This window comes from Fundulus heteroclitus, chromosome 13, assembly GCF_011125445.2.
Source record: "Fundulus heteroclitus isolate FHET01 chromosome 13, MU-UCD_Fhet_4.1, whole genome shotgun sequence".
Classification (NCBI taxonomy): domain Eukaryota; kingdom Metazoa; phylum Chordata; class Actinopteri; order Cyprinodontiformes; family Fundulidae; genus Fundulus; species Fundulus heteroclitus.
The window spans coordinates 10,445,675-10,471,697 of NC_046373.1; the positions used below are offsets into that span (position 1 = coordinate 10,445,675).

Below are 26,023 nucleotides of genomic sequence, written 5' to 3' on the forward strand. Positions count from 1 at the left end.
GGCACCGAGAGGCATAATGAGTATTCACTTACATCATCACTGGTGCAAGCTACAAATACCTGGGATCTGGGTTGGGGGGCTTAAGACCCCCCTGAAAACAACTATGCCCCCCTCCCGAGCCCAGCATTGTTGATGAAGTATAGATTCATATTTTGAAGGTTGGTTGTTTATCTGATCCAAAGTCAGATCATATCACAGCTGTCATTCCTGCTCTGTGTGCTCTCATGTCTGTCAAACGGGCCCTGCATCCACGGCACACACTTTGTAAAAAAAAAAAAAAAGCATTCCCATGGACCTGCGGCTCCTTTGTCGCACAGTTTGATTGGTCGGATTACTAACTGTGTGTTACTGGGGCTGCTGGCCAGGCACTAGTCACAAAACACTGGGAAGAGTGAACAAAATGGACGATTTTATTATACCTACTCAGTCAAATGAGTTAGGCAGAGAAATGAGTCAAAAGAAAAAGAAGGCTGAAAAAAATGGTTATTTGTACCACGTTCACCGCAACTGCATATGCTCACGGGCAGAGATGGACTGGCAGTCCAGGGCATCAGTCTGGCTGGTTCATTACTCGAACAGCGCTACAATAAAGGGACGGAGCTCAATTCAGAGCAGCCTTGGGGCCAAGAGGGGTGCCTGGCGTGTGTTTGCGCACAGGAACAGGTGGCAATCAGGCTGAAGATAGCAGTAAAACCTGAATGCTGACCCAGAATGGGCTGATTGTAAGTTACGGCTAATCACTTATAAAAGTTATTAAACATTTCACTATGGTTACATAATCAAAATAACAGCCCTTAATTCTTATATTCATCCAGCAAGAAATGAGGTGGAGATTTACTCTAATAAGCATCATCAGGGTCCTCTGAGGAACAGAGAGAAGAGGGACTCTCACTTGATATACAGGTGACCATAAAAGCTCTGGTTGTGCTAGAAAAATAGGGGAACCCTTTCTGGGAGCTTCTAGCTGGATCTGCATGAAGATGTGAACATTATAAGGTGTTTATTTAGGTGAAAATCAAAGCATTTATTCCTGAAGTAGCTAAAAACATTAAAAGGTAATTTAGAAAACCAAATTACTTTTCAATCCTGCAGCCGGTCCAATTATCTGCCAACAGAAAAACGGTTTGCGCAGAAAACCTGGAAAACATAACGCATCTACACAGTAAGTTCAAAAGTGAGCCTCCCTCTTCTCTACTACATTTGCTGTACCGATTCAAAACATAAAGCTCTGGGTTGTTTAAAGGTGCAGTAATAAATGAGCCATAGCAATAAATCACAAATGTACCATTAAATAATTCCTTTGTTTTTTCTGAACAAGATGAGTAATATGTAATATTATATAAACATAAAGGTACAGTTTTATTCAAAATAAAACACAGGTACCATTTTTTATACAGTATTAGTAACTGAAATATTAATACTGATAACAAGACAAAAGTTGAGGCTCTATGTTATATTTTCCACTCTGGTAAAGAGGTTTTCTGTGGTTTGTTTCAACTTACTTTGAATTTCCTGTCTGATATTTGTTGAATCATTAACAGCAGTCATTTAGCCATCAGTACCATGCAATTCACAATTTTTACCTGGTATCAGTAAATCCGTCATATCTACATTATTATCAAATTTCATTGGGCGCCACAAGGAGTAAGGAACAGTAAGGAGTTGACTAGTTTACAAACTTGTCAATTTCATAACATTAATGTATCACAAAAAGTAGTTTTATCTAAACCTGTGTTTGTAGACTGTGATCTCTTTTACCATTTACAAACCACAGATGGGTACCCTGTATTTAAAAACCTAAATCAGACTGGAACAAGCTGGCTCTGCTTTTCTTCCACGGGAGGAGTAGAAAAAGCAGAGCCGTATCTGCACAACTAATACATCCTGTAACCTATAAAGATAATTTTGTTCCCATCAAAAGTCTGCGGTATTGTACTGAAAAATCCCCCTGGTTATTCTTGTTATGGATGAGGCAAAATCCTACTCACAAAGTTCTAAATTTTAACTCCGTTAGGCAAAGTCTGGATCAGACAGATCAGTCTATCGGCTCCCCCTCGCAGCACCACAAGTGCGCAGAGAGAGTATGTGCTTTATTTTCATTTATTTATACCAACAGTAGGAGAATAGAAGGAGAATAGAATAATAGAATAGTAGGAGAATAGAATAATGCCCTCTCGGATCTGCCCTCCCGGCAGATCCGAGAGGGCAGAATAGGGTAGGATTGGTGTAAAAGGGGCTAAGGAGATGTAACGGCATCTGCAAAAGTTGTCCAGAGTCTGGATGAGTGGCAAGAGGATTGCCACTCATCCGGATTGTCTGTTTGACTTATGCTGTCTTTTTGCTGCCACTCACTGGACCGGAGTGGAACTGCAGTTTTCCTCACAACTTCACCACCCATCATTAACCCGCTCTGCATAAATGGCCCTTAACAAATGTAACAACCCATTATTCCAAACATCTTACCCAAAATATCATCTCCAAGAACCGCTGACGCTCAAATCTCCCATAAACTAAAATATGCTTAAACACCGGTGTCAATGTCCATGTTTAAGGTAAGTTTCTCACAACCATGGACTGAGAAAGTGCCAAGCAAATAAGAAATCACCTACTTGAAAACTGACACAGTCAAGCTTTTCTGCCAATTGCAGCTGACCACGTGAACAAGGCATCTGCCTTTTGGACAGGTTTTATGGGCAGGTGACATGATGAAGATTGAGCCATTTGGCAGCAGCAACAAGAACGACATTTGAAAGAATCAAAGCTAGGTTTTGAAACCTAAAAACAATTGTTTTTCCCCCTAACTTAAGAGTGATGATGGTAGCATCATGCTGAGCGCACTGAAGCTTAGCACAACAATACTGGCACAGAGAACATTGTCCCAATCCTTCACCTTTAGAGCAGAATAACCCATATAAATCATTAAAGTCCATAATTAATAAGACATATGAGCTGATAAGAAGTGGGTGTAAACTACTGACTTGAACTACTCAGTGCTGGACTCACATATCAGCAGCCAGAGAGATATAGCCCGAAAGAGGCTAGTAACCTAAGTTTTGGGGTGAGACAAGTCTGTTTGTTTCCCCTTTAAGCATTTTAACAGAAGTTTAAGTGAATTCTTGAAGTTGACAACTTTCCCTTAAAAGTGAAGCTGGATATAAATCTGCTTGTGACATGATCCGCTCTGTTGTTTTGACATTCAGAAGAAGCAAGCTTAATATTTCCCTAGGAATTGCGAGACAAATCTGAATCCCTTATGTGGGGAAGGTGTGCGCCCCTGGCATTTAGCTGACAGAAAGGAAGTTAAAATGGAGTCACGAAAAATGCCGTATGTGCTCCATGGCCTTGTTCATTTAAAGACTGTGAACTATTCTATACTCCGAGGAGTATAGACGGCAAACCTGTGGAACTTAAAATACCACGGCACAAGAGTGAAAACATGACAGCATGTCACAGGGTGTCACAAATATGATGGCCTCTATGACAATTTTCATAGAAATAACTGAACAGTTGCCCCCTACCCTATTCATTCAGTCAGCCAGTCACTATAGGGGTATTGTATAACCCTTGTATTTAATTAATCATTTTATTCTGCCTGATATAGCCCCATGGTAAATATTAAATGTTAACAGGAAGAGTTTTGTTATGAGTCTATACAATAAAAATAAACACCATCAATTAGTCACTAATTCAATTAAATGGTGTTCAAATATTACATTAATTTAGCTCTTGGGGTGTTGCATAAAGTTCACAAGATGAGATCTATTATACTGGGCCCACAAGAATGAAAAAAGATGAGATTTTAATCATGTTTTTCTGCTTCTTTTTCTTGTTCAGTGTTTTGAAACTAAAGAGTTTAACCTAAAAAATAATAATAAAAAAAAATTGGACAAACCATGGGGACATTTTCTTTGTTGCAGAAGTGGGGAAAGTCTTGTAATACTTTCAGTTTTGGTTGGAATCAAAACTACTACCACCATTAAAGAAACTGTGACACACATTTTGGATTTTACAGTTTTTAGAAAAACATTTTTATCTGAACTGACAGGTGATCGTCAGATAAACATGTGGGATACATATTCATACATGGTTTAAAGGGCTCCCCATTGGCCTTTCTCTGCATCATTGTTCAACTGTTTAAATTTTAAAGCAAAGGTTGTGGATTGAGTAAAGCTATTTTAACTCCAATTTCCTCTAGTTGAGCAAAATATATCGGCTTTTACTGCAAAAGCTAATTTCTGCAATCATTTTTACACTGACATTCTTAATTTTTTTACTGTTTATTTAATTAGTGATTCATTAATGGTATACATCAGAAAGCACAATGGCTATTATATTTTTAAATTAAGCCTTTATTTAACCAGATAAAAGACCCAGTGAGATCGAGACCTTTTTGACAATGGTGAACTGACAGAGAATGGCAGGAACGCAATAATCATCTAAACTTAAATCACGAACGTATTTTAGAAACAAAGTTTACTCGACCACCTCAACTAAATAATTGTTCTGACATAATGGTAGAAGGGTAAAGAAAAAAGAAAATATCCTATGTGAGTCAGGACAAGAGATTCTAACAACAGGATATAAGCAGGAAGTGATGTACAAAAAGAGCTATCCCATTCAGGCATGTTTAAACATTCCAGAGAAGACAGAAACCACTGACCTGGGTTTTCCCAAGGAGCGTGTAGGCCTTCTGGACCTTGGTGTAGTGCAACACATCAAAGTGCTTACAAGTCTTTGACAGGGCGACATCAAGCTGCTCCTAGAGACAGAAATAGACAGAAGACAAAGGAGCGGAGGAGGCGAAACCAGGGTGGGAAGAAGGAGAGGGATTATCAGCATTAAGACGGGGGGATTCTGATACACACAGATGTGCAAATTTAAAACTATCAGGCCAAGGGCAGGGTACCTGAATGTGGATATGAGTGAATGTATAACCAAGTGAAAGATAAAGAGATGAAAAGGGAGGCATCACACTTAAGTCAAGTTTAGGAAGAAATTAAGAAGTCGTGAGATGTGTGACAGGTTTGACACAATAATCTGAGCTCAGAGAGCAAAGTGCCTACAAAGGCTAAGAGATCAAATGTCTTGCATCACCCAATGTTGTCTTAAGCCTTGTGTGAAAGTGTTACACACGAGGATGAAGTAAAACATGCAGCTGACGCACTAAGCCGAAAGGACACGGCTGACATAAATTGGGATGAAATTTACCCAGACTTCTTGGTACAACGGTGCGGCAAAACTAACATAAAATCTTAAATCACAATATTTGAGGGTATTCATTGTGATAATGAACGCAACACAGGACAATGACAATTACAGCTTGCTATAAATTGTAGGTTGTAGGCTTCTGACTATAAGGCACTACAGGTGTCAAAAGCCCTAAAAACACAAATACTCCAAGTAGTACAATTTTACTGTTGGACTGTATGACATTTACATATTTTGTGTTTTCAAATTTACTGATGCTCTTATGAAACCAACAATGTATTGTGGTTTCAGTGGAACCAGCTATCCAAGCCATATTACAGGTTTTTGAGGTGTGTCATCATCATCAATTAGAATTCTTATCATAAAAAAATATCTTATCATAATAAAATAAAATGTCCAATAACTATCAACCCTGCGATACTTTCCAATACCTTGTTAGTACTTCTGGCAATTATGTGTATGGAAAACAAAAAAAATAATGGTCTGCAGTTAACGTCCGGACACTGTAAACCTCGGCACACCTTCAGAGATCTGGTACAGACTTTGGCTTGATGGATCAGGGTTGTTTTGGCAATAAAAGGCGGAACGATGGCCTATTCGGTCAAAATGTATAGTCTGATCAGTTTGTATTGCTTCCAAGACTTAGCAGGATTTTTCCATTACTTCTATTGTTGTATAATATCTAAAGTCTTCCCATACTCTCTAAGAAACACCTCTATAATGAAAGCAGCTACATTGCATATGGGTGCCTTTAGGGCATAATGTCCTTGACTGCAAACGTTGCACTAATAACTCATTGAACCCTGCTTTAGAGATGGCGAACTGTGCTTTGTTCATGTGTTTACTCTTATGATTTAGAGGATTTTGCCTTGCTTGTTCACTGGCTCAAGCTGATGGGTAAACAAGCAAGAGGCTATATGTGTGTGCATACATTCAAACATCCCTCCTGTTCACAGACCCAACTGTAGGCAATTAATCTGCTGGAGCATAGCAGCACTGGTGCTGCCATAATTGCCTCTTCATTATTATTTATCACACACAGGCATCACGACACAAGCAGAGATTGCACAGATACAATTTACAGTGGTTGCACGCTCACGCTCTCGAGTGTGAGATTGTGTCAATATGTGGCAGACCCAAAATGACAAAGCCAAACAATCGGAATGTCAAATTGAAGCTTGATTTGCTTTTTCTAGATCAAAAACTCTAAAAACACAAGAGAAATGACGAATATCACACGGCTTGAAGTTTCAATATATTACCTTCAGATAACAGTTTAAGAAGTAAAACAAGAAATTCAAATACCTCTATTTGCTCCAGAGTGTCTTGTAGTTTAGAGTTCAGCTCACTGTGGAATGAAAACAGATTTTTGTTTTAGCTTCATAACGGCAGACATCTTTTGTACCTACTGCTTGCTGACAAAAATTAATTAATTAATTAATTACTGAAATTAACAAAAAAAAATATGTAAAACATCATTCACACTCAAATAATTTAATAGTAAATATAGTATAGTCTGTAAAAAACACATTTTTTCCTGCATTTGCTTTCTCTACAGAATGCAGGTGTGCATAAGGTGGAAAAGTGGTGGGGCGATTATCCCTGTTGCCTTGCTGCAAGAACATCCCAGCTTAAATCTTGGTTGAGCCCTGTCTCTGTCATGCATCTACACTGATGCCATTTTGCTTTGGGTACATTGGAGTCTTCCCGCAGGTTAAAAAAAGAAAAAAAATCTTATGTTATCTGATGACTAGGTCACATGAATCACCCGGTGATAGATTTGATGCCTGACCAGGGTGCAATCCACCTTGTAGTATCTGACAGCTGTGCCTCCTGCGATCCCAAACTCCATAAAGTAGATCTAAGGAGTTTTCAGCAGTAAACAAAGCCATGTTTCATATCTAGTATTCATCAGATTGTGAGATCATCAAAACATGAGCAGTTTAAATCTAGTGCTGTTGTTCTCTGAAGTTTCCAGGAATATTTTTCTAATACCCAAGCAGCAACGTTGCTTGCCAGAATCAATGCTCATCTAAACCAGCCCATTTGCCTGCTGGTCCATTTTCATCTACAGGAGCCATCCAAATGTTTAGCCTGCCTGCTCGCTCTCAGTCTTCCAATCCAGCCTCCATTTCCCCGCCAGAACATTCTCTGGTTCTCCAACATTCTCCCTCCGCCGCCAGAACACTGTTGAGCCTGGCTCCATTCTCAGGGTGCTTCATCTCCCTTTTTCTCTGCCTAACTCCCTTTATTTTCTTAACTCTGCATTGTTGCAAACAACTGGTGAACTTTCCTTGCGTCTTAGTCTCATCTGAACGCACCTCTTGTTTAATTAGTAATTCAACACTGCATGTAAGATGTCTTCACTATCTTTGGTTGCTGCTCTGCTTTTGCCTCAGAAAATCCTTTCATCCGAAAAGCTGAAAAGTAGCAGCAAGCATTGCAATTGTTTTGCAGATCCCGAGACACCAAGTTATTTCCCTTGTGACTCCGCCACCCTTTACCGCCTCCATTCACAATCATCTGCTGTTCCACCGTTCCCCTGCCTCTGTCCTTGCTTTGCTTCCGGTCTTTACCGGGTCAACTTGCTCTTATGTTGTGCCTTGTGAGTCTGCAGCAGCCCAGGGGAGTGTGTGTCCTTAAAAGATTGCTAATGAAGGATCTGGGCTTCACTTGGAGAGAGAGAGAAAATGATGAGGGTGCGTCAGAGAAACTAAGAAGAGATGCTAGACTAAGTAATAAATGCACATTTCTAATCAGAAGTTGACATACACTCATCGTTGGCATGAATATCATATTCATTTGGGGCTTTTATTGACTTATTTGAACTATTATCTTCTGGATCTTTATAGACAAGAATCGGGTGCAGAAGTTTGAATTTATTGTTGATGTTCTCTGGTCTACAACAAGTCAAAATCATACAGACTGAAATGTATGTATGTAGTGTTACTAACACTCAATAGCACTCATAGACACCGTTTACTATGAAGACCTTTTTCACAGGGTTGAGTTTGGCTTTGTGAAGGCTAATCTAAAAGATCTTTGTATTTCCCCTTAAAAGTCCCTGGGATTGCCAAGGTGGATAGCTGTGAATTTGTATTCCTGCTTGAAGGTGCCAGTTTTGGGGCAGGGGCTCTGTGTCACTCTGCGTTGGTGTTAAACTCACTTCATCATGGACTGGTGCTTCAGGAGCTTCCAGTTCATGGTAGGTTTGAGCCTTGGAGGATCCTGGGTTGTTTTTTAAAACCCTAACCAAATCCCTTTCATCTTAAGGGGGGGCAGTTTGGATGAAACTGGCTTAAACTCGGCTATGATCGTGTCTCCCAACAGAAAAATATCCCAAAAGTGCCCCAAGTATCTCAAAACTACTTTTGACATGGGTAAAGTACGCTGAGGTAGGAATTTAGAATGACCTTCCTAAAACCCTGATGTCAATGTTGTTGAAAAGCCCAGAATGATGATAGTAACTTGTTGATGGCAAGTAAAAAAAATGTGTGGCTGAAGAACAACATGCTAATAGACATTTAGCTATAATTAGTGGTTAAGAAAAATGATCAAATTCAGCGATAGCAGTACCTATGATCGCTATCAGTCCTACACCTGGAGTAGGAACACTATAAAAAGTTACAATTGGAGATGGCAGGCCAAAACCAATACCCTCAGTGGAGACAATAATAGGAAGCCAAGGCAAAGAAAATGGAAACTGTTAGAAAGCTGGCTCAACTACACAAGGATGAATTGATCAATGTCAGATCCAGACTGCTGAGGAAATACATCTGATTGTTCATAGGCAAGGCCCAGGAGAGTGAAAAGCAAAGGCCTTTAGACTTCTGGCAACCACAGTATGGAGATACACCCAAGGTACTCATGCCAAGAGGATAAACACCCTCCGGTTCATTGCAGAATATTTTAGTTGGTCCCAATGTTCCAGTTTAGTTGAGCAACTGTAACTAAACCCCACACTGAATGGTATTAAAAAAGAGCACAAAGAACAGAAACAGGAGCCAGTCCCCACACAATGATAGTGATTAAACACTGATGGACATAAATAACTTGGAAGCAACAGGGCTCAACATGGCCCACAAATAATGGGTAAAGTTCAACAAATATATTCACATCGCTTTTTTTCCCCCAGACTTCGATGAAATAAATTTTGGTATACATTTTTTTCAATGTTTTGATTTTCACCTTCGTATAAATCCTGTACTGATTTATTCAGCCTTCTCAGGATTGGAGACGTCAACAAAGGTCACCCCACTTAGTAAATTATCATATAACATTATTTTTTTCAGTGATTAAATACACACAGTGATTAAAAACACAATCATTGATTCATTAAACACAAAGTGACATATTTCAAGTGTTTCTTTCTGATCCTTATGATCTTTATGGCTTCCAACTACTAAAAAAAAAAATCTAATTAAGTTTACAGAAGAAATTGGATGTTACATAAGACTAACAAAAACCAAAAGGTTTTAAATACAGTAACATCAGCCTATTAAAACAGTACTCTAAATTACAGTGAATATTGATTTGATACTTTGCTTTACAATCATCTTAATGTGTATATCACCTTTTTTTGCAGATTAAATGTATAAACTGGGCCCAACAGTGCTACTTTAATGTTACTGTGCAATGTTTTACATTTTCATGTGACTTGGTTTAGTTCTGCAATATTTGTCTTAAAACCATCTTAGTACTGCCCTCTTTGGGTTGAACACTAGCTATAACATTTTCAAATTTCCTGAACATGCTTTCGTCTCCATAGCCCCGTGTTCGAGTAAAAAAGCACGTCTGTCAGACACAGGCCTCCGTAACGATTCAGGAGTCAGCTTTGTTAGCTTTGTTAGCTTTGCCAGCATTGATCATAATGTATAAAGAGAATCTTATATGCTTTGAGCAAATAAAAATTTAAATGTAAACTTTCAGACAGTATGCAACAGTTTTGAACGTTAGCACATGTTAGCAACAATGCTGCTAATATCACTTTAAAACTCAGAAACTGGACCCACCATGTCCACCACTGTCTACGGGCATTGCTGATTCAGTGCCTTGAGCCCGCAGCTTGGACTGATAAGGCTCAAGCCTTGCTGGACTCCACAAAGCCCCCCCCCCAACCTCCAGTGATGAGGTGTTGGGAAATCCTCCACCTCAAAAGACCGATTCATGACGAACGTGCTTTGCTCACTCTTCTTGCTTCAATATGTCAAGTTAAGATAGGTACCACTTTCCCTCGTCCTAACCACAGCCTCGCTTAACCTCCACTGCCCACTTTGGTGGCATGTTTGAAAATGTGTCTGAGAGTGAGGTTATGCTTTTACATCAAGGTGAGTTACACTTTAAGGCTGTGGTTGTAGCTCTTGAATGTGCAACTGCTTCTACCACAGTTTTTCCTTCCACTTAACTTTCCATTAATAGGCTTGGATAAAGTCAAACATTATACCCGTTTCTTGAGAGTGTCAGCGACTGCCTCCTAGACAACTGTCAAGTTTAAAGTTTTCCTTAACATTGTCGGGACCATAATATGGTTAGAAAGAAACATTTCTGTATTAAAAATACTTTGATTAATTGGCCCCGTTTTTATTCCAATTTCGAGAAGCTGATTTTGTTTTTGTAAGCCATACTCATCCAAATGAACTAAAATACTTTAAATGTATCAGTCCATGCATTTAATGTATTTAAGCTTTCTTTTTTAACTGATTTACTGGAATAAACTACCTTTTGATGCATTTATTACTGACTTAATCTGAGAAAAGGAAGGTTAAGTCTGCATGTTTTTGGCTGGTATATTTAGAAAATACCCACAGCACACCGATTACCATTAAAAACAATCTCTCACCTTCTGTTAATCTGTCCATGTCCTGTATAAAATGTACAATAATTACTCACACAGACCACAGTGCACTTTTGTGTGCACAGATGCTGCTCCTCCTCAATATTGGCACTCTTCTATGATCAGAAAGAATGCATAAATAACATATGAGGAGAAATAGCTAATTAACGATCTGTTGCCTGTAGCGACCACAAAAAAATTCAGCAGGGTCACGTTGAAATGTGGGAGATTTTTATCCCCTTTTAAGTATTTTTCAATTAATACTGGCAACAGGAGCCTGTAGGGCTTTGAGGCTTGTCCCTTTACAGTGATTTGCTGACTTGCTAAACAAGTATAAGCGCCTCAAAGGGTCGGATAGATCTTCGTGTTTTGTAGGAGCACTGTATTTTTTTTTTTTTTTTTTTTGCTGCAGTCGTGTTGGCCGGTGTTACAGAGCAGGTGGGAAGGAAATTAAGAGGCAAGGGGAGGGCTTCAAAGAGGAAAATGTGGCAGAAGGAGACAAAGGATATTAAGCAGCCATAAGAGCAGAAGAGGTTATGTTGGAGTGAAAGGCCAAGAGGGGACACTTTCACCAAGGTTAAAGGGGCCTTTGTCCAAGTAAGAATGCCTGACCGGCAAAACTTCTTTAGGCCTAATTATATTATATTCTCTGTATATGTTGCAGATTTTTTTCTGCACGAGTTGAGTTCTGGCTTGTAGATTTCAAGGTTAATGGAGCAAAATGAAAAGCTTTGATCTTGATCTGTACTTTGCTTTTACTTTGGTTTTTGAGAACAAAATCCTTGCAACCTTGGCAAAGGTCGAGGAATCTTTGGTAAAATCACAAAATACAATTATAGTCGAAAACCTGAAAGAAGCATTCTTTCTTTTATTAAGTAGGTGGGATAAAACAACAGGGAACCTGTCAGTATGCTCTGGGTAAATACATAAAAGTGATTCATGTATGACAAGCTGACTATTTGCTTTACGAGTGGATTTGATCAGCCCACAGTGGGTTTAAAAAAAAAAAAAAAAAACTAGATTTATCTCCTATCTTAAGCAAAAATCTGCCAAATATTTTATCAGCATAACAAAACAATCACATTAACTGTACCCAGACCACTCATGCTCTGCTGTAGGGCATCAAATCTGTTCCAACGATCTAATGAGACCCGAATAAGGGAGACTTGGCTTGTAGTTCTGAATGTTTGTCTCACTTTCACATCAACAAGACAAAACATTTCACACCAATTCTAAAACAAGATTTACACTTTGAAAAATATTCTCCTAGACTCTATAGCATGGATTTGCCAATACTCCATTGCATAAGTTAACTGTGTCTGAGAATACAAATACTAAAAACATTTGCTTGATCATTATTATAAGACCTAATTTGCAGACATTATAGAAACAATACTATTAGACTAGATACATAATAATTCTTATTTATCTGTCTTGTTTTACCCTGCAAACGCTTCATCGGGTTCTTTGAAAAAGGTTTTCTGATTGTACCCAAGGTTAAAAGTCAAACTTTGGAAAGGAGTCATTTGTTCATTACAGCCATCCAAAACAGGTTTCCTGAAGATTTCAGGGCAGCTGTAACTATTGATGCTTTTTAAAGCAAACTAAAACTGTTTTATATTCGGTCTCTATCTCTTATTTACTTATCTTGAAGCAATTTTGTTCAGTTCTACAGAATTTTATATGTGATCTTAATGTCTAACATAATTTTGCTTTATAATGTAGCTTTATTGTCATCATGTCATTTTAGCAGAATTTACAATAAACAAAATGTAGGGTTTTTTTTGTTACAGTTCACTTGTCTTTTGGTTAGATGACTTTTTTTTCATTGCTTTGAAGATCTACAATGTTTTCATATTCAGTGTTTACACTACCGTTCTACAAGGGAGGTGGCCCGCCACAGAGACTGCTTCTTGTAAACACACCTAATTTCTGAAGACGGCTGCACTAAAGGCTGCCACAGGGTTACGAGCACTAAGCATTTACTAGCCGTGCAGACGTCGGTGGAGTCCATCAGAAATGGGGGAACATGCGGCATGTATTAAAGCAATAAATGCTTAAATGACCGAGAAGTTATCTCTGCCAGAATTTGTATCACTTGTGTCGGGACCGTGGGAACCAACGGGATAAATGAGTCCTTTTTTTGATTTCACATGGTGACCCACATGATCATTTCAACATACCGAGGACAATTGCCTAATACAAATATGAGGATGATCACATGTGTTTAAACTCAATAATTATAAACAATAACACTCAATATAGCACATTCTCAACAAGTAAAAGGCTCCATGGTCTTTTTCAGATAGCCTGCAAAAACACCATTTGCTCTTATTTTGTCGCAAATCACCAGAAGTCTGCCTGTTGGAAACAGATATCCACCTTCCTGAGTCCATCGATGAAAACAGATGGCTGTTTAATTCTTGGAAAACGCATTTTTGTTGCTAGATAGACCCCATGAATAAATCAGAAACAGATCCCAAATGTAATAAAATTAAAATAGAATAAAGTTACGCTCAAAAATATTCTAAACTCCGGCAGATCTAGATCTTAAAGAGATTTTCATTCAATCAAGCAGTAGGATGAAGAAAGAAAGCAGGTAGCTTTTAAAATATAACCATACATGCATGCTTTCATTTGTGTTAATGTCTTTGGTTTACATCCGTTTGTCTGAAAATTATGTTCTTAAAAACTTTATGATTTGAGATTCCATACTTTTTTAGGTTTGTGGGTTTTCATTCAGTTTTTAAGAAATGATAAGCATTTGAGAACAAAACTAAACCTAGTTTGATTATCTATTAGTTTTTAACCAATTGTGCAACATAGTCCTAAAGCTGCCGGTCACAGCAGCAGTGCCATTATTTCCACAGTTTTTTGTCTTGACATTTGGATAATGTTAGATCAAATAAAAATAAAGTCTTTAATTTGGACTACATTAGCCTAGAGCTTTCTATATAGAGCCTTCTAATCCCAGTTTATGATCAGTGACATATTCATTCCATAAATTTCTAAAGGAATAATTGCTTCAATGCTTTATTTCAACTCTATTCAAGAACCTTGGGATCAGTTTAAAACCGTAGTGTAAAATTATCTAGACGTCATAAAAGCAGGGACATTACCCTGTTCCCTAAAATAGTGTGTTTCTTGGTTAGTGGCTTAAGAATCTAAATGATCAATGTGTTGGACAATAACCCAAGTTTTCCTGTGGCAAATTATAGATAAAGTTACTCATGTGAAAAGAATTTTATGTTTATGAAATTACAATTTTTAAAAAAAATCTTTGGATAACAGATAAAACCTGGAAGCTTTTCCCCATGCTATTTTTTCATTCCTTCATACTTATTCAGATTTGGATAGTAATCCAATTAAATTTCAAACATTTTAACACAGCGTAGGAATCCTGAAAACATACAGTTTCACATTTATTTTGGAAATATGAGCCTCCATCCGTAAAATTGCTCCACATATAAAGACACTAACATGTAAATGGTACATCATTGTGTTTGCACTTTTCACCTGGTGTGTAATTTATAAACTATTCAACGTTTTTATACATGGAATATTTTATGCTGGTATTTTAGCATCTGTGAGTGTGGGCTATTTGAAAGTAGATCCCATGAGGGGTTTTCATAAATGAAATCCCATAAAAATAATGTTTCCTTTGCTTCATATGCTGACTCAACTCATAACAGAGGCAAGGGAAAAAGTCAGGTTAACACCACCCTGGGTTTTGTTTTGCATTCTCCTGGTGCTGTAAATGTGCTCTGATGTGCATACAATATGTAAAACAAAAACTCTAAGAGGCGCTTCATTTGCATATTACAATAAAAATCAAGTAAATTCAGCTTGGGCTTTTCTGTCTGCTCCAGCTTGCTCTAGTGGTTTAAGACAAAACAGGATTAGATATAGGCATTTGCAAAGAAAATATATTTACCATGGTTGAGAAAGACTGGGCAACAATTAAAATCACAATACATCTTTTTTTGTGTGTAAAATGGAAGTAAAACAAAACAAATTTTTGATCACAAACAGGAAAAAGCACTGCATTCGAGTCAAATGTTGGTGCCTGGCTGTTATTCTGAGAGGAGAATCACATGTAACTCACAAGAACCACTTATACTTCAAAGTCTGCGCAGAAACAATTTCACAGAGCCTCAAACAAAGTGTGTATTATTTTAAGAGAGGCTGAAAGGCACTGTGTGAATAAATAATATGAAAAACTTTGGCCGGTCTTTCCCTGTCAACTGACTGTATATCAAAAAAGCCATAAAAAGCAATGACTGGCACTGGTCCTCTGGTAAAGATGTGTAAAAAGATTATTAAGATCAAATTTGTATTTTTCTTTTATTCATCCTTTTTTGCAGTTGCATAATTTGGCTCTGAAAACATTCCTGTACCCATCAAACAATGAGCTTCACATAAATCTTTTCTCTCCTTTACGATCTGAACGGTGCACAGCGGTAAAATTACTATTATCTCTAATAATAATTGTTAATTGTTCCAGTTGCTGTTAACTTTATTTCTATGACAGTAGATATGACAAACTCAGGCAAGCGTCTTGTAGCTTTTACCAATGTATGAAAATGAACACACGTTGACCATTCGAGAATTGAATGTTCTCTTTTCTTTCCTAATTTGAAAAGAAATTAGGAAAGCTGAACGAAATAGAGTTGTGTGCAACAATACATCAAATTACCTATTAAATCTTCTTAGAGACACCTATATCAACATTAGAAAACGTAAAGAATACATAACACAAGGATTTATTTACACCTATTTCAGAGGAATTGCTTACAGGCTATATATATTCAACATTTATTGATTTCTAAACATGTTTCAGTCCAATCACGTTGATGCAATACAAAATCCATTTATTGTAAGGCTTCTGACACATCTTCACCCGCGGGGGTCGATAAATTGTGACAACCTTCACAATTACATCTCCTAGGCCTCATCGAAACAAACCAGCAGAATATCTATGCAACCACTGCCACAAGATACCTGCAAAACATACATTTGATCTTAACTATATCCAAAACCTACCACTATTCTCCAATTAAAAACAGACTATGATATAACTCTACTTTAAATTATGTCATAATGTTGAAAAAATAGACATTGAGCCACGTCATTGGCTGGATGATGGCTTCGCTATTCCAAGGTGACATTAGTTGATTAGCTCTACACGCAGAAACATTTGGACCTGAAGCGCTCAGTGTTGCCTATCTGGGCTTGTGTTGGTCGCCTGTTCTGGAAAACAATCTGACCTTTCAGAGAAACAACGGTTTAAAGAAAACTCTGCCTGAGTAGTTAATATTTATGCTTTTAATCCAAAATAAAGCAGAAGTAAAAAGACTAGACTGAGTTTAGTAAGCTGCTATTTAAAGTGGATAATAAAGTATAATGATGAGTTGACTTTAGAGTGGCAGTTTACCTAATATATTTAGTTAAGGCTTTGGGATGAAATATCGTCCATTGCTGAAAAACCTCATAATCAGAGTATGAATTATTGAATTATGGCTAAAAATATGTTATCTAAAGGTCACAATGACCTGCTTGTTCGCCCACAAGTCCAAAGGAAAACTGATGCCGAATATGAAAACAACTCCCTGATGACATGCCTGGAGTATTGCACTCATAAAAATGGAATGGAAGGACAGACAACCCAGAAGAAAACATCCTCCAGCCAGCTCCATTTCATTTTAGGATGATCCCAGGCACATTTCTACACAAACACACCCGTTAACAGGCCAGAGTGCAGTATTTTAAAGTCGGCATCAATTACATGTCGGCTATTGCCAAAGGTCCATCCAAAGCTGAATAAGCCTATCATTGGCAGCTAACTATCTCGGTGCACAGGAGAGTTGAACCTGGCACCTGTGGAGAAAATGCCTGAGTATATGCAAAATGGAGAAAGGGAAGGTGAATGCAATGATCTGTGTTCATAGAAGAATTTATGGTACAGAAAATACAGCCACTGAAGGTAAGAAACATATACTGTATTACCATGGAGGCTTTTATTGTCAGGGTTTCTGTAATTGTGTTACACACTTAAGGAGAACAGACAGGTTCTACATTGCTGCTTTAATTGTAGAGTTGCCGATTTTTCCGGAGGTTTCCCCAAGTCCATTTTGGAATAATTTCCGTTGTGTAAGACCGTCTTCCCTGCTCAGGGGGATCGTGTGGGAAAAAAACTCTCAAATCCACGGTGATCTTTATGGGCCACAAAGTTGTCTATATTTACAAACATTCGCCAGAAAGAGCGCTCGCTCATCCGCCATGTTTTTCTGCACGTGTTTTTCCGCGTAATTAGGACATTTTCCTAGGCGCGTGGAGCTGAAACTTTTTGCAGTGCGGAGGAGCGTGGTACCTAAAATTACGTAATATGGCCGTGCAGCAGTGGTGTCTCTGGCATGATAAGTTAAGTGGGGCACAAAAACGCGATACCTATTAGCAGCGACACTTTTTTTTTGTTATGCATACAACCTGACTTTGATCAATGTTCAATTAAACAGACAAATTACCATAAACCAACACACTAGAAAATCCTTTTTATATAAACTGAATGTAATTTAATTTTCAAACATCAAATTTAAAAAAAGGCTCACTCATATTGTTATGATATATGATGAACTTTATTGTCCCAAAGGAAATTTGTCTTCCTATTTTATTTTCATTTATTGAACAGAAAATATTCACATCAGTCATTCAATGAGCTAGCAAGGACAACCAACAGTAGATAAATAATTGCTTTTAGTTTAGTTTATTCCAACTGTTTTTTTTACTTGCTTTTATTTTCCATTTTTATTTTAAAACGTTTTAATCATGTAAAGCACTTTGCATCGTCCTTGTACTGAAATTTGCTATACAAATAAATTAGCCTTGCCCAGATGGTCGTACACTATCAGGCAGAACATAAACATAACGTGTGCAATTCGAGTATTTTGATTGGACGATCCGAGTTTGGGGCCAGAGGATTTGTGCCCCACGGCTGTCCACTGAGGGCGTCTTGAGCATGCGCACCACGATTTCAGAGGTTCATTATTAAAAAACATGTTGGTGGGTTGGCCCCAATATCAAGGCGCCCCTTAAGAGCATTTAGCCTACTGAGCTTGTTAGTTTTATGGCAGACTTGGATACATAGACACAAATGTTTCTAACAGACTTTTATTGGTAAGGGAATCTGTCTTTTTTTTTTTTTTTGCAATATTGCTCTAGAAAGAACTATCCTGTCCCATTGATTATTGAGAACATTGAGCTCCACAGTGACATCTGATGGGGTCTGGCCCCACTGGCCCCAAATGCAGAGATGCCACAGCCGTGCAGACCTCGCGGATGCCTCTGGCATAAACCAGCCTTAATGGGGATTATTGTAAACATGCAAACTGTTTAATCAGTACAAACATGACATGCAAACAAAATTAAACCCAGAATTTAATGGCAAATACATGCTACCCAGTCCTGTGTGCTCTACAAAACACTCAGTTGTCTGAAGTAAGTCTCATGGTCGCTACGTGCCCACTGGAGTCTGATTAGACTCCAGATTTCAAAGAGTGTTGCCAAATGACTCCAGGTCAGTTGGTTTCTTCATTAAAAATTGGCAAGAATCACCCAAAGCTTCAATGGTACATTATGACAAAACGTGTAAAATGACCAGTACCCGTGGCAGATAAACAGCAGATAGAACACAAAGAATGATCAAACTGAACTTGTAGCTTTATTAAATGGTAAAAAAATTTCTGCTACTCTTAAAACCAATTTATACTGGTAATGATCCCACTTGCCACAGTTGAATCAGATTATGGACCATGATTAAACCAACATAATTTTAAGCAACATTCAGATGTTTTTTTTTTTTGTTTTTTTTTTTTTTTTTTTACTGGAGCCATAAAACGTTTCCGTCCAGTAGACATACATAGATTATAAAAAATAAGCCTTTCGTTGTCAAAACAGGCACCAAACTCCATGTCAAACGCTGGAAATACCAGGCTGGGAATAAGCATATCTAATTACTCAATAAATCAAGGGATTATTAAATAAGGTCCTTAATACCTAAAATGTTTAATAGATTTCATGAGACCAGAAGGACACAAAAGCTGGACTGATATCCTGGTGAGAATTAATTTTGTTCTCTCAAAACACTTCAAGCAAAGAGGTTGCATGAACACCAGAATTGCAAAACTAAAAGGGGGAAAAAAATATAAAAAAAATCACATAAACCTCAAACCATCCTATCTTTGTGGTATGCAGGCGGGTGTTTGGAGTAGACGACAGTTTCCATGTTACTTTTAACACAGCATCACTTCAGCTATGATTTCGATTCACAAAGAAAAGTCAGAAATGTCACCAATCGGGTGGGGCTCCAGGGACCCTAACATACACTCATGTGTGCTGCATGCAACCCTAGAGATAGATACGTGAACATACATCAACCTACTTCATTTTATTCTCTTTATTTAATTCCTACCCTCGATCTAACAGGAGAATTAAAAGACATACAGTTGTTAATACACTTTAATGCTAAGGGTGGATATTTAAAATGTCAATGAGATACAGTAACATTTTCTCACATATGCTGCTATGTCTCCTGTGAATTAATCGTTACTTTTAGTTGCCTTTTCATCGAAGTGTTTCACGCTTTAATCATCTGCATGTCATAGCTCACTGGGTGCCTTCCAGAGTCTCCAACTCTTGTAATTGGATGTTTTCTCAATGGGGGATAAGCAGTAATATGGTTAAATTGGAAGCTGCCAGATGTATTCGCTATACGCCATCTTGTCTGGGAAGAAAACTCCCGCTGCAGTGAGACAACATTCACTGTCCAGTAGCTAAAAACTCAGTGCCTTGCAAGGACCTTGAACTGATTTACATATACAATACAACCATAGACTGACAAAATCTGGTGATTTTATTTGATAAACAAAAAGCAGTAAATAATTGGAAAGTAGCTCGAAAGTGATGCAAAGTTTAAATATTTTAGTAAAAACTTGAAACTGTGGCTTGCATTTATAGTTTATCTGAGTTAATAATTGGTGCAATTACAGCTGCAAATCTTTCAGATTCATCCATGGATTAAGGTCAGGACTTTGGACCATTCTCAGACATGAATAAGTTTTGATCTAAACCAGACCAACGTACCCGTCGCTGTATGTTTAGGGTTATTGTCTTAATGGATGGTAAAGCTCCAACCCAGTCTCTGGTCCTTTGTACCCTCTAACAGGTTATCTTCATAGCTTGCCCTGTTTTAAGCTTTATCCATCTTCCCGTCAACGCTGACCCGCTTCTCTTTCCCAAGAGAATTAAAACATCCCCACAGCATGATGCTGCCACCACAAGGCTCAGCATAGTGATGGTGTATTTAGGACAGAGCTCCTATATGTCCTGCAGCTTCTAGATTTCTCCCCGGTCCAGCGCACCTTTAATGGCTGAAGTGCCTCCTCACCGTGCAATTAAGTTATACAGTTTCCTGCTAAGGACTTAATTATAGGACTCAGATGTGCTGAAGCAGACTCATAACTAAAAGTCGCAGCATACCGGTCAAGGACTGGACTTTTAAAATTCCTTGTTAGCTTTCTGCCACACATAGGCTCAAAAAATCCCCTCTGATTTCATCTGACTGGAGCACCTTCTTTCCCATGTTTGCTCTTCACCCTACATGGCTTGTTTGCAAATTGGAAACAAGACAACCTATGGCCTTCATTCAACAAAAGCTTTCCCTGTTGATCATCCATTAAAGTTCAGATTTCTGAAGTGGATGTTTGTCCTGGACAGATTCTCCAACCTGAGCTGTAGATCTCTGCAGCTACTCCAGAGTAACCATGGCCCTCTTGACTGCTTCTCTGAGTATTGTTTGGGTTTAGGTATCAGCCTTTTCCTTGACATGTCTGGTGCAGTGTTCATCGGTCTTCATTATGTCGTTTGTTCACTAATATATATAAAAAAAAAAAAAAAAAAAACATGGGCCTTCACAGCAGATTCCTTTTATACTAAGATAAAGCTGTACATGGGTGTATTCTTTTTACTAGTGAGGTGACTTCTGATGTCGGTCATGTGCTATGGATTTTACTAATAGATATATGAGGTTTTAGGGAGTTGACTAAAAACGCGCGCCACACTTTTCAGATTATTCCATGCAAAAGCACGCAAGCATACTTTGTTTTAATCTATCACACACAACCCAAATAAAATATGGTACATTTTGTGTTTGTAATGAATAAATATGTGAACAAAAAGTCTACGGGAATAACTACCTTAGCACGACACTGTGCTTACATAGATGGAAAAGGCTTCTGAACATTTCAAACCTCTGACATCATGGGAGAAGCAAGACCGCAGCCATGAGGAAATGGCAACGGGCCAAACAAGAGGGAACAAGCCTCTAAGTGAGATGTCTCCGAGCAGATCAATTAGGTTTCAACCTTGAGAAAGGAGGGTAAAAACAAAAACGTCTGGCGCTCTTCGATCTGCTTTATCAGAGGAAATAGGATTTAAAAATAAATTAAAAAAAGAGACCTATGTGCAAATGTCGGAGCAGAACTGAAATCTGATTTTTCCATCTCCGAGAAATCCTGTTTCTATCATGAAATGCTCTCCCAGCCAAAACAAGCCTGATGGTTTTCCCAACCCCGGACTCGACTAAACCACTGCGTCCATCTGCTCGTACTGTACCTGATGCAGCTGTAGTGTTTGAAGGTGCTGGCAGCCTTTTGACATTCTAGACAGAGCTGGATCGCGCCTGGATAGTCTTCCTCCTGAAGGAACAGAGCAGTGACGTCATTTAACTTATTTCCCAAACAGGCAGAAATTTCAGTACAGTTTACTGTAAACGCTTCCTGCTGCAAAGACTCTAGATATAAATAGCAATAAAGGCCGTTTGCAGCCCTGATATGTGCGCCCTTCTCTTTGTATTAGCTTCCTGACCCAAAGGAATATTGTTTATCTAAAAATAGTTGTCACAGCGGACACCATCCAGGTAACCTTGGGCGGCACAGTGATTGTCAAATCCATTCAACGCGCAGCATCTGACCTTCGCAATTGATGGGTTTTTTTGCCAGATAATCTAGCATTAGTGTTGGTTGTGTTTTCAGAGCCGAACGCCTGCTGAAGTCTGACCTTTTAAGTCACTGATGAACATTTCTGTGAGTATTTGTAGGGATTACAGTACCTCAAGCATCTCGCTGAGTCGAACATCTGTTCTTTGCTGTAAGGGGAAAAGAAGAAAAAAGAGAAGCATATGTAAAGGACGTACAATACTAATCAGTAGACAATGATAAACTCAAAGATGCCGTTTGCTGTGTCAGTATTGATAACATTATGGTAAAGATTGCAGCTTGAGCAAATTATAAGGGGGGGAGGGGGGATAAAACAGAATATGTAAGATCAAACTCCACATTTAAAATGATCAAATGTGTGTGACCACAATGGCTACACTGCATCATTTCACAGATTAGGCATGTGTCGGTTATCGGTATAAAAGCTTAAAAAAAGTTGACGCTTAAGCGCTTAAAGTCCTCTCAATAAAATGCCAGAGACATTTCTTGACTTCCACAAGTTGTTTAATGCCTGAAGCAGTGCTCCACCATCCCTTCCCCCAGCCTGTTGCTACACACTGCAGCTCAGCTGGCTGAAGGAAGGCTACCACATTTCCATTGCTGAGAACAAGAAACTAAATCTGGCTTTTTGAAAATATTTCTGGTTGCAAAAAAACACAAACAGTCTTGGTGTGTAAACAGAAGGAGCACCCCCATCACCCTTATTAAGGTCATATTGTGTTAAAGCTAGCTACAAACAGCATTGTCAGGTAATCTGTCAACTGAAGACAGACTACATGAAACGAACAGTTCATCACCTAATATTAGCTTTGTACAGTTGTGTCACGCTGTACAGATCAGAAGGACATCCAGGAATAATTATCTGTGCAATAAGCATGTTTAGTTGGAATGTATGTATGTAATACAGCAGATGTTTACACTATATTTTGATAAAATTAAGTATCATTACTATGACTAATCAATATATTCTATCATTTTAGAAGCAATGGGAATAATTGTTGCTTTTCTTAAAAACAAATCATGTTATTTGTTTTTTTGTTTTTTTTAGAAAATACTGTTTGAATCTTATATTGGACCAAATCTATTGCAGTAAATTCACAGTCACCTATTAGAGCATAAAACAGTTTTAGTTCTACTTCTAGGAGATTCTATTTTCCAGAAATGATAATAAAATGCAATAATCAACCTTAGTCACCCAAAATGCGTGAATTGATGGATGGTGGACAGACTGTAGTAGCATCTATCATATGTGAACGTATTGGGACCGTGGCAGCGGTATGTTAACATTACCAGAGTCTTGATGGTCCTGAGAGACTTGAGCAGGCCTGTCAGCAGCTGTCGCCTCCTCTGATTGGCTAGCAGACCCAGGCTGGCCTCTGTGAACTCCTCCTTGGAGACTCTGAGTTGTCTTCACAAAGAAGCCCCAGGGTGAGTTTGACCGCACTCAATAATGTATAAGGCATTATATTTACAAATATGCAACAGGAAAAAAAGATACAGCAAGCGGGTAAAAAGCTGATATGTAGCTACAGTGTCCTTAGCAATTACTGGTACTCCTGGTAAAGGCAAGGATAAAAGCTATTAAATCTATGTTTGTTCTGGAGACATGCTAACCCCAGGGTGAAGTGAGGTTTCTAAGTCATTTTTCCTTCCTGATCCTGTTGTGAAAGCAGGAGGATTTGTTCCAACATGTGTCCTCCTCCAACCTTTTTAGCCTTTAAATATTGGTTATTCATTAATTATTACTCTGGTCGTACATCTGGGCAGATTTAGGAAGGCATTTATTTATTGTAGCTTTTTCCAGACTTATAAACTGAAACCTATTTCCTGTTTTGATGAATGCTAAAAGAAATGGGCATTACTGCTTTTGACACCTTTGTAACCCAGGGAAACATAACATCATGTATTTTTTTTATTCAAATTTTCTCAACAATGATTTAACTTTTAAAGATAATAATTAAATTTAATTCTAACATATTCTAGACCAATTTCTATGGTTATTTGGGTCATAACAAGGCTGGAAAAAACAATATACATAACTTTCTGTAACAGATGTGGATGAGATAAGCATCAGCAGTAGTAGAATGATGATTAATATTACTGTGCATGCCGATAAATATTAGAAATAAACATTTCTGTGAGCATCTATTACAGTTAGAATATGTGATAAGCTTTATTATGCCCAAAGCCCTAAGCAGCAAAAACTTAGGTTGGACTTGCACTGAATTTTATCCCGCTACCCTGAGACTCTCTGTTGCTACATTTCAGAACATTCTCCTTTGTGTTATCAAAACTCGAAACCATCAATTTGAACAGACGGAAAATATATAAGGGGAAATTACCATCGTTATGACACAAGCACTTTCTTTGCAGAAGCAATTTCTGTAAGAGGGTATTTTTGGTTGGTCAATGGGAAGCTTGTTGCAGTACATCATTACCTTCTTGCATTAGTGCAAATGACTGCTGCCAGCTGCAGATTGGCCTGCAATGCTGTCACTCGCTCCAGTTCCTGTGAAGAAGAAAAATGATTCAGAAATTAAAATCACTGAAACAGCAGTGATTTCTACCTTCATTTACGTTTACAAGACCCTTCTCTTACTCTTTGGAATGAACACCCAAGAGTTTATTTCTCATTCGCTGACATTAAATTAGACTAAATATTTCCTGGTTTAAGACAGTAAAGATGACCATATTTTTTTTCATTTGATAAATGCAGAATATCAAGGATTAAAAAAAAAATGAATTTATAATTCCTTTCCTCAACACCAAAGGCTTACCTACACTACTGTGCCTTTAAACTATTTTTGGAAAGTCCAGATGATCGTAACTTTGTAAGTTTCTGATTGGATGATTCACAACATTTGAGTTAAATGGATGAACATCTATGGATGGAAGGTATACCTGAAATATACTGCTTTCATTGGACATTCACAAGAAATCAGGTAAGACATCAGGTAGAGAATTGTGGACCTGAATAAGTCTGGTCCATTCAGATACCTGAATCTGCCACAATAATCTGCTCAACAACATTTTCCAAGTATTGCGTATAAGACCATGGGGTTGTTCAGTAGTCACGCGGTTTAGTAAGCACACATGTTGTGTGTCCCAGATGGATGTGGTTTTGGGGAAAAAGTCTGCAAATCAACCACAGAACAAAAGAACAAAGACCTTGTGAAGGTGCTGGCTGAGGGTGGTAAGAGACTGTCATTAGCCACAGTGAAATGGGTCCTGGAACAACATGAGCTTAAAGGCCACTCACAAAGGAAATGGGTCATGATTCCAAAAGCAATATAGAAAGCCGGATTACAGTTTGCAAATGCACATGGGGACAACAACCTTACTATTTGGAGACATGTCCTGAAATCTGATGAAGCTAAAATTGAGGTGTTTGGATATAATGTCCATCATTGCATTTGAAGGGAAAAAGGGGGACTTTGAAGGCCTGAGAACAGTATTCTAATTGTGCAGTAAGCCACTGGAACCATCACGTCAGGCCCATTTAATTTTTAAAGTTGTGAGCAATCAAGGCGGCCTAGAAATCTGACTGAGTTACACCAGTTCTGTCAGGGGGATTGGGCCAAAATGTAAGAAAACCGCTGAGAAATTTGTGAAAGAATGCACAAAACCTTTGACTCAATTCATAGAGATTTAAATTCAGTTCTACCAAATACTAAGGAAATCTATATTTATATCTGAATTTAGACCAAGTTAAAAAAAATTAAACAATTCTCTCATAATTTAGGCATTTTGCAACTAAAAATACATTTTCCTAATCATAAATGACATAAAAAAAAGAAATGTTTAGTCTGATTTAAAGTCAGACTCAGGGAAAAAAATGGTTATGTGCCATTTTATACAGGAAAACATCTGAATTCAGTTGTATATCTTATACATGAGAGCACTTCTTAATCAGAAGGACCCTGCCGTGAGC

The 26,023-nt window shown here is 38.1% G+C and overlaps 1 protein-coding gene across 1 annotated transcript in view; it reads right to left on the bottom strand.

The window, feature by feature from the left end:
* LOC118565426 (syndetin-like) overlaps positions 1-26,023 on the bottom strand; it is an 82,503-nt gene that overhangs the window by 25,723 nt on the left and 30,757 nt on the right. Inside the window, exons 6-11 of the mRNA XM_036145865.1 lie at positions 24,531-24,601; positions 23,383-23,500; positions 22,206-22,241; positions 21,710-21,792; positions 6,514-6,556; positions 4,661-4,759 (exon numbers count right to left, since the gene is read on the bottom strand). Coding sequence (XP_036001758.1) covers positions 4,661-4,759; positions 6,514-6,556; positions 21,710-21,792; positions 22,206-22,241; positions 23,383-23,500; positions 24,531-24,601 — 450 coding nt within the window. The remainder of the gene's footprint in view (positions 1-4,660; positions 4,760-6,513; positions 6,557-21,709; positions 21,793-22,205; positions 22,242-23,382; positions 23,501-24,530; positions 24,602-26,023) is intronic.